Below are 15925 nucleotides of genomic sequence, written 5' to 3' on the forward strand. Positions count from 1 at the left end.
ACTCATGACTGCATTGTGGCCTCATTCTAATTTCATCCTGAACTGGAAAATTTAATGGACTTTGCTTCAAATTTCCACCCTTCTCTCATCTGCACATGGTCCATCTCCAACTCTTCCCTTCACTTCCTTAATTTCTTTGACTCCGTTTTTGGGGATTGGCTATCAATTAATATTTACCATAAGCCCACTGACTCCCACAGCTACTTTGACCACAGTTGCTCATAACTGCTATCTGCAACGATTCAATTCCATTCTCCCAGTTTCTCCATCACTGTTGCAGCTGTTTGGTCAATGCAACCTTCCATACCAGTGCTTCCAAAAGGTCTCCCTTTTCCGTCAACAGAGGGATTCCACCCTGCCCTCACAGTGGTTGACAGGGCCCTCAACCATGTCCATTTTATTCCACACACTTCTGCTCTCACCCCTTCCCTCCCAGGACCACTATAGGGTTCCCCTTTCTTCACCTCCCACCCTACGAGGCTCCATATTCAACAGATCATCCTCCACCATTTCTGCCACTTCCACCATGATGAAACCATTAAACACACCTTCCCCTCCCCTCCAGCATTCCAAAGGGACCATTCCCTCCACAGCAGCATGATCCACTTCTCAATCACCCCTTACCTTTCCTACAGTGCCTGCCCATTTACCTCTTTCCTTCTCTTCATCCAAGACCCAAAGATTCCTTCAAGTGAAGATTTACCTGCACCTCATTCAATTTGGTATATCGTATTCCCTGCTCAAATGTGGCATGATCTACAATGGGAAGGCCAAACGCAGATTTGGGGACTACTTTGTGGTAAATCTCCATTCAGTCCACAAGATTGACCCTGTGTTGCCTGTCACCTATTTTTTAAATGTACAACTTTGCTCCCACTCCGACTTTTCTGTTCTTGGCCTGCTACATTGTTCAAATGAATGCAAGCTCAAGAAACAGCACCTCATCTTTCAACTGGACACTTTAAAGGCTTCTTGACTTAACATTGAATTCAACAATTTTAGATCATAACTTCTGCCACCATTTTATTTTGTGTTTCTTTACTGGTTTTGTTTTCTTTTCCTCTCTCATTTTCCTCTGATTTCCATTGCTGTGTGGTCAGATGGTAGCCACCCTGCCATTCACACGTCCTCTTGACACATCTTTACTTGTCTCAGTACCACTCCCTTTGGTCTCGCACAATGAAACCTTTTAGTCATTTAGTCTCTCCTGCCCTCCACACTATCAAGCCTTCCCTTTTATTCTTCTCCCAACTCTCCTCCCTTTCACTTGCTCAAATCCTCTTATGTTTTTAACTTTTCCCAGTTCGGATGAAAAGGTTAAACACCTGAAACGTTAACTCAGTTTCTCTCTCCACAGATGCTGCCTGACTTGCTGAGTATTTCCAGCATTTTCTGTTTTTATTCCAGTTTGTAGAATTCAGAACTAATACAATAGAAGTCACTTGTTTTGTCCCAGGTCCATTAGCCAGGATAAGAGCAGTTCATTGAGAACAACATAAGACATTGTTCCCTTCAAATATCTCACCCCAAGGAGAAAGCCAAGTGACAAAGCACCGGGGGGAGAAAGTCAGCATCTTTTCACCCCCTCTCCCAGCTGGGCAACATAGGCACCCAGGTTCTGAACAGGAGATTGTGACATGCAACACAGGGCCTGGGGCAGGAGGCTTAAACAAACAAGCGGTTATTTTCTAGAAACAGTCTGAATAAAGGCTCATTCAGGCCACAGATGATTCCATGTTTTATTTCCTACCGCCCCCACCAGCCCCATGTTTTTGAGGAGAGAACTGATACTGAACTATACTATTGGAATTTCCTTTGGCTGTTACACAATATTGACTTCCTGTCTGTGAAATGAAGCAACTTACCAATTTGTGTCCAGCCATTTATTATCAAGTGACTGAATCCACCTTTGTAAAGGTTGAACATGTGCACTGGGGCATTTGTGAAAATTCAACGGCATTACCATCGCTGAATACCCCACTATCAACATCCTGGGTGCCACCAATGACCAGGAACTGAACTGGACTAGCTATATAAATACTGTGATTACAAGAGCAGTTCAGAGGCTAGGAATCCTGCAATGATTAACTCACCTCCTGTCTCCCCAAAGCCTATCCACCATCTACAAGGCACAAGTCAGCAGTGATGGAATATTCTCTCCTTGTCTGGATGAGTGCAGCTCCAACAATATGCAAGAGACTTGACACCATCCAGGACAAAGCAACCCACTTGATTGGCAGCCCATCCACATTCATTCATTCCCTCTACCACCGACACACAGTAGCAGCAGTGTGTACCATCTACAGGATGCACTGCAGGAACTCACCAAGGCTCCTTAGGCAGCACCTTCCAAACGCATGACCAATACCATCTAGAAGGACAAGGGCAGCAGATACATGGGAACACCATCACCTGGAAGTTCCCCACCAAGACACTTACCATCCTGACTTGGAAATATATCGCTGTTCCTTCACTGTCGCTGGGTCAAAATCCTGGAACTCCCTCCCTAACAGCACTGTGTGTGTACCTACACCATATGGACTGCAGCAGTCCGTGAAGGCAGCTCACCACCACCTTTTCAAGAGCAAATAGGGATGGGCAATAAATGCTGGCCTAGCCAGTGACACCCACATCCATAAATAATTTTTTAAAAAAGCACCATGTTGAGTTCACATCCCAAGGAATCCTATAATTACACTGCAAAAACTACATATGACAGACACTAAACTTATAACAATGTGGTCAAGGGTTATTTAACCCCTCCAGCATCAACATGTAACATTATTGCTACACAAGACGTAATGGTAATCAAGTTGTCATTCTCTTAATCTGATCATAGGTAAAAGGGAAAAAGTGTTCCAAAACAAAACAGATTACATGTTATGTAATATCATTTTCACAGAACAATGTTAAATTGTCTACATGTTAATATGTCTCAAAGCATTTCAGATGGTGAATTATGTTTGGCGTGCAATGGCTGTTTGTTACACACCAATTCTGCACCAGCAATATCCCAAATACAGCAGAGATAAATTATCATTTTTTTAATATGGTCCTTGCTTTAGGAGGAAGATAGCTGAAATACAGACAGCATTTCCTACTCTTCCACAAAATCATCGGAAAAGGACTTTATTTGAGTAATTTGTCTGAAGAGCACCTATGACAATGCAGCACTCCCCCAAAACTGTTTTTGTTTTGGATTTCCAGCATCCGCAGTTTTTTTGTTTTTATCTCTGAACTGCCAAACCTACATTACATAATAACGTACTGGAATAGAGCTTGAGCCACATCAATTGATGTAGATGTGAATGTGTTACCAACCAAGTCAGGTTAAGAGTACAAATGTTCAACAACAAGGTACACATTAATTGATTTAACTTCTCAACTAGATCATAGAGTGAATTCTTCTCTTCCTTGGTACTTGGTAAGGTTTCCTACATAGTCTTCCACTAGGGAATTTTCACAGGAGGTGCACAATGAGCACAGTCAACACTTGTGTTAGTTCAAAAAGTTCAACAATTCAACTTGCAACCTCCCATTCCCTTAGTTCAGCCCTTTAGTAAACCTTAGTGAATTGCAAGCAGTTCACCTAATGAAAAATCTAGGAAGTCTTCATATGGCAAATATGAGGACAGAAAAACCAATACAATCACATTTTCTTTAAAATCCAGTTTTTAAAGTGTTTTACCATTGTTCAAAAGAGTAGCACCCACCTTTTGCATGGAAAGTCCAGCCTTTCCTGAAGTATTCATGTAGTCTTATTCTATCTTGCAGCCCACTCTGGTACACTCTGCTGTAAAACTGTTTGGCAATATAAACATAAGCAGAAGGAATGGCTCCTGCTACACCCTTAGCACCAAAGAAGCCATTTACCTCTGGTGAGGCTAGCAGTATCTGGTAATCTGCACTGGTGCCCAAAATAAGATTCATATAGGCTTGAGTGAGGTTGAAATATCCTGAAGTCAAGTACATCTTAGAATCCATCTCAGCTTCAACCATTAAAGTTTCAGTCACTTGCTCATCTATTCTTATTTCAAATGGTCTCATTTGTATTATGGGGTAAATCCATGTATCTATGTGTTTTGGAGCTCTACCAATGTCACTGGGCACAAGCAACTTTTCTTCAGAACTACTTTCAGACAGGCCATTTACACAGATTCTGCACTGCTGCTTGCTTCTTGCTTCGTTCACCACGGCCATGATCCTCTCCTTTGCTGCTGCACAGAAATCTGCTCGACTACCTGAAAAATAATTTCAACAGTGCATTTAAGTATTGCTGCTTCCACGATCAGTTTAAATAAAGACCCGCCTTTGGCAACTTCGTTGTTTGCATTTTCACTTAACCGTGTTGTGTACTTTGTGCGCTGCATCACCCATCGCATGAGCAATGTTTGCTCATCCACGTTTTTTTCTCCCTGCACTTGTTGCATTCCGATGCTGGGATTACATGACACAGACACTCATGTGACTTTCTTTTACAAATGGCTTTTGGCAGGTGCTGAGTGTTAGTATGTTGATCAGGGCAGGAACAAGCTTCCTGACATGGAGGCGACACAGTAGCTGGTCTTCTCACCTACGCTCTTTTTTTTTTTAAAGAAAATGGCAATCAAGGCATTTTGTTTGGTCAAGTGGTTATTATTCTGGAGCTGAAATGCAGCCCAAACAATTCTGAAACCGCTACTGATGTAAAGTATTGCTCAGAGGCTCCCCTGTCTGTTGTGGACAGGTATTGCACCTCAATTTGCAGTAGAGTAACTGCACAAAACAATGTTGTTCTCGCATGGCTGGAACCTATCTAATCGAGTCCCATTGAAAAACATATTTATTGTTTGTGATTTCACCATTTGTGAGGTTTCTCAGGAACCTAACCCCTGCAAACTTGTATTTACAATTTATATCAATGACTTGGATGAAGGGACCAAATGTATAGTTAGGAAACTAAGTTGTGAAGAGGACAAAGTCTGCAAAGAGACAGTGATCGGTTAAGTGAGTGGGCCAAAACTTGGAAGATGATGTAAATATGTGAAAATGTGAACTTGTCCACTTTGGCAGGAAGTACAGGAAAGCAGTATATTATTTAAATGGAGCGAGATTACAGAATTCTGAGATACTGAGAGATCTGGCTGTCCTGATACACAAAGCAGGAAAAGTTAGTATGAAGGTACAACAAATGATTAGGAAGGCAAATGAAATGTTGTCATTTATTGCAAAGGGAATGAAATATAAAAGCAGGGATGTTTTGCTACAGCTGCACAGGGCATTGGTATGACCACATCTCGAATGCGGTGTACAGTTTTGGTCTCCTTATTTAAGAAAGGATATAAATGCATTAGCAGTTCAGAAAAGGTTCACCTGCCTGATACCTGGGATGGGGTGTGTTTTCTTACGAGAAAAGGTTGGAAAGGCTGGGCCTGTATCCATTAAAGTTTAGAAAATTGAGGGGTGATCTTATTGAAACATATAAGATTCTGAGGGGACTTAACAGGGTGGATGCTGAAAGGATGTTTCCCCTTGTAGAAGAGATTAGAACCAGGGTACATAGTTTATAAACAGGGGATCTCCCATTTAAAACAGAGGTGAGAAGAATTCTTTTCTCTCAGAGGGTTGTGAATCTTTGGAACTTTCTTCCCCAGATCGCAGTAGACACAAAATCAATGAATATTTTTAAGGTATAGGTAGGTAGATTCTTGACTAACAAGAAAGTCAAAGGTTATCAGGGATAGGCGGAACGTGGAGTTCAGGTTACAACCAGATCAGCCATGATCTTATTGAATGGCAGAGCAGGCTTGAGGGGCCAAATGGCCTACTCCTGCTACTGATTTATACGTTCACATGTTAACAAAAACAGACATTTGAATGGCATCAAATTAATGATTATAATACAAATCTGTGGATGTCCTCTAAAAATAACAAATTTTGTACAAAAAATAGGCATGAATTACAAACTAAATTATTTTCAAAGATAGAATAATCATAAGAGCTAATTTTGATCTTTTCAGTGCTAAGGAAGTTAATTTCACAAGCGTCTCGGCAAATATATATTGCCATTCCTTCATGGTCATTAGGTCAAAATCTTCGAACTCCCAAACAAACAAGCGCTATTGGAGTACCTTCACCACATGGACTGCAGCAGTTTAGACGGTGGCTCACCACCACCTTCTCGAGGGTAACTAGGGATAGGTAATGAATGCTGATCTTGCCAGTGAAGCCCACATCCCTGGAATGATTTTTTAATAAGTGCCCACATTTCAGAGTGAAAAAGATAGTGGCCAAGGTATGGACAGGGAAGCAATGGGAGGAAGGAGTTGCCCTCAAATTCCTGTTCTTAGAAACAGAACAAAACACATTTATGGTTGGTTCCAACTAAGACTGTCAAATGAAGCAAGCAGGAGTCGAGTCTCCTTCAGGAAAAAAAACTTAAATAGCTGGTGAGATTCCAGAGGAAATTACAGCCCAAGAAAAGTAAATGTATTTTAGCCAGCTCAAAGGATGAGTCTGGTATAATTTAATATTTGCCACAAGAGGAAAAACAAGATCATTGCATATTTAAGGTGGGAATTACTACAAATGTTCACCTATTTGTTCAGTTAACTACCAACAACATCCAGCTTCATCTCATTAAAAGAACGTTAAAGTTTACTTGAGGGCATGTGCAAAGATCACAGTCATATAACAAGCGGGTCCCCTGCCTAAATTACATTATCATATAACTAGATATTAGATAGTATAAGTGAACCACAAAATGAAAGAGAAGTGGAGAACACATGGAAATGACAGCGTTACTGAACCCAAGATTATATCTAAAACAGGCCCACAATTTCTAATGGTGCTATTATATGGTTATAGTGCGTTCCATGTAACTCAGTCATAGATAGGGTAGATAGAGATAAACTATTTTCACTGGTTAGGATATCTAGGACTAGGGACATCATCTAAAAATTAGAGCTAGACCTTTTAAGAGTGAAATTAGGAAACACCTCTACACACAAAGGCGAGTAGAAGTTTGGAACTCTTTACTACAAATGGCAATTGATGCTAGATTAATTGTGAATTTAAAACTGAGATTGAGAGTTTTGTTAACCAAAGGTGTTAAGGGACCTGGACAAAGGCTGGTATATGGAGTTAAATCGCAGATCAGCCATGGGCTCACTCAATTGCAGAACAGCCTTGAGCAGCTAAATGACCCACTCCTGTTCCAATGTTTATTTTGTCTCATGACGTGAATGACCAACTACTAATAGTAATTGCAGAGAGCTAAGATAGGATTCATTTAAGACAGAAACAGAATTACCTGGAAAAACTCAGCAGGTCTGGCAGCATTGGCGGAGTTTTTCCAAGTAATTCTGTTTTTGTTTTGGATTTCCAGCATCCGCAGTTTTTTTGTTTTTATTCATTTAAGATAGGGTCAGGAAGTCAACACGTGATCAGTTAGCTTCGAGTTACTCCTAGACTTATAACAAATGTCAGCATTGTTATATCACTGTCAGTGGAACTTTGTAATAGTTTTCACCCCAAAATTAAAAATTGGAGTAATCAAATATGTTACCTAAATGTATAGCTATGGTCTTCTGACAATCAAATATATCTTGTTACTGATGTCCATATCTGAAGTATAGGCAAGTATAACCAGAATGAACAGTTACATTAGCTCACACAAGATGGTTTAGAATTTTCAGTGTTCAATATGTTCATTGTAAAATACTGCACATTCCTCAGGTACAGGTGCAAACACAATCTAAAAGTTGATGCATTCAGAAAGGTGCAGAGCAAACAAAAAACAGTAACCGACAGATGAAATGTTGATGCCATCAACTTATTTGGTGCTTTACACTCAAAAATTGCCCTACTGCAGTTACTAAATAATTTAAACAATTTTACCAAAGTTTCTTTTATTCAATGGATGTGGGCTTTGCTGCCCATCCCTAGTTGCCCTTGAGAAGGTGGTGGTGAGCTGCCTTCTTGAACCGCTGCAGTCCATGTGGTGTAGGTACACCCACGGTGCTGATAGGAAGGGAGTTCCAGGATTTTGACCCAGCGACAGTGAAGGTCGATGCCAGGTGGTCTGTCCGGTTTCATTCATTTTTTGTGACTTTGTAGCAGTTGGTTACATTGCTATGGGTCAGGAGTCAATAGATTTCCTTCCCTAAAGGATATTAGTGAACCATCAACAATGGTTTTTATTGAATTCAAATCCACCGTCTGCTATGGTGGGATTCGAACCAGGGTTCCCGGAGCAGTACCTTGGATCTCTGGATTACTCGCCCAGCAACAATACCACTACACCATCGCCTCCCCTCAAAGTATCTAACTTTAAATAGAGATACACACATGCTTTGCTTTGGCTAAAGATAAAATCCTAACATCCTTCCAGAATCACATGCCCAATTTCATGCCAATTTTATGCATGAGGTAATAGTTTCAACTGTAATTTTCATTTACAGTAATTTAAAAGAAATGAAGATCACATGAAGCAAGTGCAGGAAATCATATTCCTAATACAGTCTGGGCTCACAGCTAAACCATTAGCACTCACTTATGAATAAGGATCATGCAGCTTCTGTCAAAAAAAGGCCCCTAGATCATAAATTGCAAGAACAAATGTCTCAAGGTTGGTGCCCATGTGGCCTTCCTCAATCCCTATAGTCAACATTAGTAAGGATAATGTGTTCAGCTAGTGGTCAATGGACTGCAATAAACAGTTCTTAAATGTTCTGGCAATAGTCAGTCCTATGACTAAGACATTACGATTATTTGCAAATCAATACTGTGGAAAATCCATTTTCCTGTATTTGAAGTGACAGTTTAATTCACTGGGCAGTTTTGCTTCAGTGAAGCATCTTGAGAGAAACAATTGCAAGAAACTATTCTTCAAACTAATTATTTACATATCACAATTTGGCCACAGTTTTTGTCCCACAGCCAGTTAGAAAATCACAGAGGTGCTGCCACGCTCAAAAACATTTTCAAAACCACGCCTTCATTGAAAAAAAAACCTGAAATGTAAAAAAATCATTTGTTCTAAGATACACAACAAAATAATTGTAGTGTAACACTCAAAGGCACCACAGGATTTCTTCTAAGCATTAATTCTACACTAAAAACGGTACATGAGGCACAACATTTAATCTCAAAACTGCACTGAAAACTCCAATATCAACCATATTTTTCAGTATTCCATTATGGTACTTGCAAGATGTTAAACCTCCAGGTGCCACTGTAATACAGATTTTCAATGTTCAATCTTGCCTAATGTTAGTTACACCTTAACTAAATCAGCAAGAAGACAGTGTTAAGAAAAGTTGCTGTCAGCCTTCATGCCATTGCCACTAGGTGTCACTGTGGAGCTGTCCAAGTGGCGCCAGCCCTGGCAGTTTGCACAAGTACAGGTAAAGAAAAAAAGATAAAGAGGATGTTGTACATTTCATCTTAAATCTATTTAAACTTTCAAAATTAACATTAAACTCTATTATCACTTTCTCATTTTCAGCTCCAGGTAACACATCAATAGTGATTTCCAGCCTCTGATACAGCCATCATAACCGATAATATGTTTCTCCTCCTCCTCAATCAGCTGCTCCCAAGTGACCAGCTGATACCCATCAACCCCAGTGCGCTGGCAACTGTGGCATTTGGGTCGCTTGTGCCCAGACCAAAAGCCTTTTCATTTTTATGCTGTCATACTGGAGAAAGGCTAAAGGAGCTCCTCTTCCTCTATCGTCCTTTACCCATCACATTCCTCGTCTCCATTAACTTCCCCCTCCTCCGTTCCCCATCCTTTTACCCCTTTATCACCCAATCCTCTTTGCTCCAATTATTACACCCCCACGCTCTAAACCTGCCACACCACAGGAGGTTTTTTTTAAATTGTGAAGCGCAAGCAAGAAACACAAATATTTAATTGAGAAACCCAATATCCATAGTGAAAGACATCTCCAAAAGTTGTTAAAGGTCATGTTGATAAGTGGGTTCAGAGTGGCAGAAGATCATCCATTAGATGTCAAATTTCTTAGTGTTCTGTCCCAACAAGCGTAAAAGGAGCCACCCCTGACAGGGGAAGAGTGTGTGAGGCCTTTGACCAATTTCAGCTTATGGGGAAAAAAAGGAAAATTGCTAAGGGATAAATGAGTAAGGAAACTATACTTTCTGCAATGCATGGGATATAGGAAATCCATCTAAAAAAATCAGGAGATTGCAAGATGAAGAATTTAAATAGATCGAGAGCAAAAATTGGAGCTGACTGGAGTTGTGGGAATTTTATTTGAGCTCAGAAGAGCTAGTGAGGCCAAAAATGTTGATAGATAAAGAAGGATTATGGTTTGCACCATCAAGAGGCAGCAGTTGATGGGTATGAGGACACGGAGAAACTGGGCCTTCATTGAAGGATAGAAAGAGTTTTAATTTGTAATGGCCCCAAGGTCTTCAAGGAAGTGAAGATGCAGTGACTCATCCACTACACTGAGGGAGAATGAAGACAGCACACTGAGAAAATGAAATCTGAAGAGATTTGATAGAAGTAAACAGGAATCAACAACAGAGCAGATACATGAGGCAATGCTGGAGGAGAAATAGAACATTTGAGCCCTTTTTAAAAGATGGCAGATTGCAAGTCACACAAAATAGTTTTGCCACTTTCACATCAACTTCATGTTAACAAATGTTGAATGCAATCAGGACTTTGGGCCGATGAGATTTAACTATGACAAAATATCTGCAGCGGAAAAATTATATCTGACAGCCATCACATTCAGTCAAACTGATCAACTTGCATTAAATTACTTATAAATGATTCTTGTTCTGTACATAAACAGGATTCTTCTCACTAAATTAGTGCTGCTATTTTATGAACCTTTGACTGGAATCTGGGGCCACCTTCAGGCAACAGGATTGCTTTGAGTAACTCAGTGTTGCGGAGAGTAAAAGAAGATCATGGACTTTTCTTAAGTACACCCTCTGATATCTTTTGGTGCATCCAGTTTCAAGAACACATCATTTTTTTCATACATATGTTTTCAGACATAACACAAAAAATTCAGAGGGTACAAGCTCCACGACACACTGAGTCTGTTTCTGGAAAGTCATTGATTTACCCTACCTGTGAATGGGTGGATCATTCCTGGTTTCACATCAGCAGTGTCATTATGCTGTAACTGAAGTGAGACATCACTGACTGCATTAACCAGTTCATCAAAGAAATCTGCTATCTCATGGCAGTCATGGAGTAAAACATAACGATCCTGTCGATTCGTAAAGTAGGAATCACTCAGATTTGCTCTAGAGAGTTCAAAAGAATCATTTTTATTATTTGTATTAAGACCTGAAGATTGCTATACTATTTTGGCTCCCCAAATGTCAGCATCTTCAGAACACTGTAACCAGTGTCGCTGCACAGAACATGCGACACGACATACTTTTTTGTCATTACCCACAGAGGTTTAAGATTCAATGGGCAGGATTTTGCGATAGCAGTAACAGCAAGGCTACCAGAGCTCATCGTTATTAAAGTATAAACCAGGCAACAATTTCCAGCATCTGTGCAGTTAAATGCGGAAATCAGGAAGTTGTGGTCCAAGATGTCCTATTCTTCCAGAAGCTTCACAATACAAGCATCACACAAAAAAATTCAACATGCAAATACATATAATGGCATGAAGCTAGGGTAATTGAGTGACAGATCCCAACTAAACACACTACAAAAAGCTGGGGCTTGAAATTTCACTTACATCTGAATGGACAAGTATGCTAAGTCTTTAACGGCTGCCAAACAATTTCTCTGGCACTGAAAATTAATTTTTAGATTGTATGGAGTCTCATTCCTTCAGATTTTAATTGTGGAGAGATACTCTCTTTATACTTTGCCTTTTATATCTCTGAATTACATCTTTCTTTCCCTCTCTATTTTGCTTTCTGTGTATGGATTTACAATGAATTATATATTCTAACTTACACTTCCTGATTTAGACTCTGCATGGTACAGTAATTCCACAATCTGATTAGTTAAGGAAATACACAGTTATGTGCCCTGTTCACGTGGATCCTGGTTCCCCCGTGGAGTGCACTGCACTCTTTTTGATTTCTAATAACTGGAAGCTGTGAGCAAAAGCCCGCAGAAAGTCTGTGGACAAGTGTAAATGTAATTAACAGCTAACAGCATTCATTTGCTGCTGACCACAAAATCCAGGCCAATGAATGCTCTCATAATTACACTAGATCCAACACCACACCAGCTCAGTCTATACTTAGAAATCTAGAAGGCCTCCACATACTTGCAGCAAAGAGGCTGGCAGAATTCTCAACATTGAGAATGCACCAGTTCTCAAACTGGTGCATTCTCCATGGCAATGCCTCTATCAATTAGAGTCCACTTGCCAACTGGTGCATTCTCCATGGCAATGCATCTACCAATCAGAGTCCACTTGCCAACCAATTAGCACTCTCTTCTCATATAGTATAAGTATGTTGTTTCCTTTTCCCTTGACATTGGTATTTTCTTGCGAATTGTCCTGATGAGTGCAAGATGAAAAGCTTTGACAAGAAATGTCTCTTTTTTCAGGAATACTCAAGTTCTGTACTACCAAACGACTATTAGAATTCTCAATGTTAACAATAAATTAGAGTCGATTTCCTAGCCTGCACCAAGAGCTGTTCAGCCATCACCGCTGTGCTCATTGCCTTACATTGGTTCCTGGTCCACCAATACCTCAAATTTTTAATTCTCATCCTCATGTTCAAATCGTTTAATAGCCTTGCCCTTCTCCATCTTTGTATCCTCCTTCAACAACCCCCAACTGTCCACGAACTCTGTGTTCCTCTAACTCTGACTTCATACATATTTCCTACTAGCTCCACCCCACCACTGGCAGCTTCAGATATCTCTCTCTCTAAACTTTTCTCCCTTGCACCTCGCCTCCTCCTCCTCTCAGACCCTTCTTAAAATCCACTTTTTCTGACCAAGCTTTCAGTCACCACTTCCAATGTCTCCTTTTTTGGTTCAATCTAATATGCACCAAGACGTTTTGCTATTAAAGGCACTATGTGAATGCAAGCCATTGATATTTCCAAGAAGTTGTTTCAGCCCTTAATTGACAAGTAGCACATGGTACACAAACTACTCACACCCCACAAGTAATCAGCCTAATAAATCACAAACCGATAACAAATGAATTATGATCATTACCGTAAGTGAAACTGAAGTGATTAAGAGTTTATCTTAATCACCCACTTCACAATACTTGGAATGGAGTTAGGAGGGGTAGAGTTTAAAAGTAAAAATAAATTGGGAAACATGACCTGAACCAACTGCAACTGCCACCTTTACCACAGGTTTGTGCACTGTGCCTGTGTCCCAACATGGAGTGGCAGAACACGTTATTATAATATTTAAATCAGGATTTCACAATGCAACTGCCAAACAGACTTCCTAGGAGTCAGGAACCCTGCCATTTAGAGAAACAAGAGCAACTGGTTGCAGATAATAAGTGGTTTTTAAGAGCACTGCTTGTGAGCCAAGAGAAACTGGATTTCTTTACTCAATCCCTCAAACAAATACTTTGCTAATCACGTCCCACCTCACTGCCATGGTTAGCTGACACTCCCGCACCCGCCCACTACCCTTGGTCCTGAGCCTCCTGGCCCCCAATTTCCCAACCACCACCCCTCATTGCCACTCCACCTACAACCTGTCTCTTGTCTCTAACACCACCTCCAGCAACATCCCCTCAACAGCAGCTGTGGACTTCTCCAGTTAACTTTCCCGGCCTGCAACTGTCCAGCCTCCCAATCTGGGCACTGCCAGGCAGGAAACAGAAAAGATAGAAATCCTGCCACTCAAATCTCCACATCACCATGATTTTCCCAATTTGCTCTCCTTACTACCACGTTCCCATCCCTTCCCCTCCACTGCAAATTTCAGAGTCAATATTATTTATAAATTCAACTTTTTTCATACTCACCCACTAATAATGACATTGTTATCGAAGAGGTAGACTTTGATGTGTTGCAGCCCAATTGTCTCATTGAACCGCTCTGGAAGAAGGAACTTAAGAATTCCTCTGAGATCTGGAGTGTGATACAAAGAAACACGCACTTGATTTGGAAACTTCTTGAGCAGTGGAATCAGCATAGTTCGAGAATTCTTCTTGCCTAGATAGAGTAGCACAGTTCAGTTCAATTATAGCTAGAAGGATGAGCACACTCAGATAAAACACCCTGTCAAAATGTTTAATGGGGAAGATTTAATAAATTGCAAACAGAATAAATGCACAATATAAATGCACAAAAGTATTTTCCACTTTGGAGCACCTTTGTAGGTTTTGAACTAGTGCCTTACAAGAGACAAGACTAGCCTGTATGTTGTCCATTATACATCACCTCATAACTACACATGATTGACGACTGAAACATGGAACAGCATGCTCTTAGCTTCTACTTATATCAACTATGTTCAGACCTGAGTGTAGTCAGGGGAGAGAGGGGGAAAGGAAGCAATTAGCATTTTTTTCTTGAGGGGATAGGCCTGAATTTGTTTTCCCATTTTTATTAGCATATTCTTATAAGGTAAAAAGAACCTGGGATCAGCTGTTACCAAATTAAAAATAGATCATAACTGGAAACCTCTAGTGGAAATCTACAAGAATATTACTTCACCTAATTTAACACCAACCTTCAGCAACTCAGAGTATAAGCCTAGTTCACATCAATAAAAGCATGCCACACTTAAACTTTTTCTTACCAATAGAAACTCTTGGTAAAACCTTTCACGGTCTCTTCAAATTACAATTCAAAATATCTAATACACAGTAGACAGTAGATAAACTACAACTTTGTTTATTAGGGTGCCATGTATATTAATGAGAAAAAGCAAGCATAGCACATGCAATATATAACTGGCCTTCATTAATCACCAGCTAAAATGTAATATTATTAATTAAAATTTCAATAAATAACCTACAACAGCAATATTACAATGTAATCATTCATTACATTTAAAGAATATCTAAACTTTATACGGTAACAATTGTTACCTTCTACACACCTCTAGACCCTCTTGTGCAGTCTAGCAGAACAGAAACTCTAAGATTGGATACCATAGTCTCCTCCTGTGACCTTTGCAGTGTTTCTTCTATGCAGTCTACCTGATTAAATCAAGGAGACAAACCATATATTTTGTTAGTTGAAACTGGAATATCAATTCAATTAGCACCAATAAAACTTCAAGATTTCATTTTAATCTTCAGTTCTGGAAAACCAAATAAGTTAGTAAGTCCCTCTTCCCTCCAATCTTTCTACATTTCTAAACGGACTTAAATTTCATTTTCTATTGTTGCTTTATCAGTGTAACTTGGAAAAGTAAAACAGTGGCAAGAGACATCATCAGTGCAAAATTTGCTTATTTTCATGCATCATTCAAAAATCAGACCAATTTTACCAAGTCTGGACAGAAAATTTTCTTACAATATTAGGGATGCTCCAACTAGATTTATGTATGCATTTCATTATAAATCAAATGTGATCTATGTCAATTATACAGGTATGATATAGAAGCACCATATCAAGAAAATGTTTTTGAACAATTTGTTCCCAATATGAGTTATATATACACAACTACATAGTTGCAATTGCAAGGTTTTATAAGACTGATATGCTTTGGACCTGTGTTCTGTAATTTAGGGTAAAATTGAGGAAAGGGGGTCATGTGACCTATTCAGAATTCTACCTGACAACAGGCCTGGATTACGTGGTTGCTAAGGCAAAAGGAGCACCCAGTTTGCTTTACTGGGAAGAAAGTGCAAAGTGTTCACACTTGTAGACAATGGCAAAAGCAACTGTGATGACAGTGGACGGACTCCAAGTCCCAGAGAGGTAGGTATTAAGAATGTCAGGTTGCAAACATTATACTTTAAACTGGCTATTTAATTCCAAGATAGAG

At 39.9% G+C, this 15925-nt stretch overlaps 1 protein-coding gene across 6 annotated transcripts in view; it reads right to left on the minus strand.

Moving 5' to 3' along the window:
* Positions 1-15925, minus strand: part of LOC121293883 (CDP-diacylglycerol--glycerol-3-phosphate 3-phosphatidyltransferase, mitochondrial) — a 60856-nt gene that overhangs the window by 44157 nt on the left and 774 nt on the right. For 3 of the 6 annotated variants that reach the window (XM_041217321.1, XM_041217322.1, XM_041217326.1), the window contains exons 2-5: positions 15032-15131; positions 13950-14139; positions 11093-11271; positions 3714-4241 (exon numbers count right to left, since the gene is read on the minus strand). In XM_041217321.1, the coding sequence (XP_041073255.1) occupies positions 3714-4241; positions 11093-11271; positions 13950-14139; positions 15032-15131 (997 nt within the window). The remainder of the gene's footprint in view (positions 1-3713; positions 4242-11092; positions 11272-13949; positions 14140-15031; positions 15132-15925) is intronic. The other 3 variants (XM_041217323.1, XM_041217327.1, XM_041217325.1) reach the window with 3 other exon arrangements.

This window comes from Carcharodon carcharias, chromosome 22, assembly GCF_017639515.1.
Source record: "Carcharodon carcharias isolate sCarCar2 chromosome 22, sCarCar2.pri, whole genome shotgun sequence".
NCBI classification, from domain to species: domain Eukaryota; kingdom Metazoa; phylum Chordata; class Chondrichthyes; order Lamniformes; family Lamnidae; genus Carcharodon; species Carcharodon carcharias.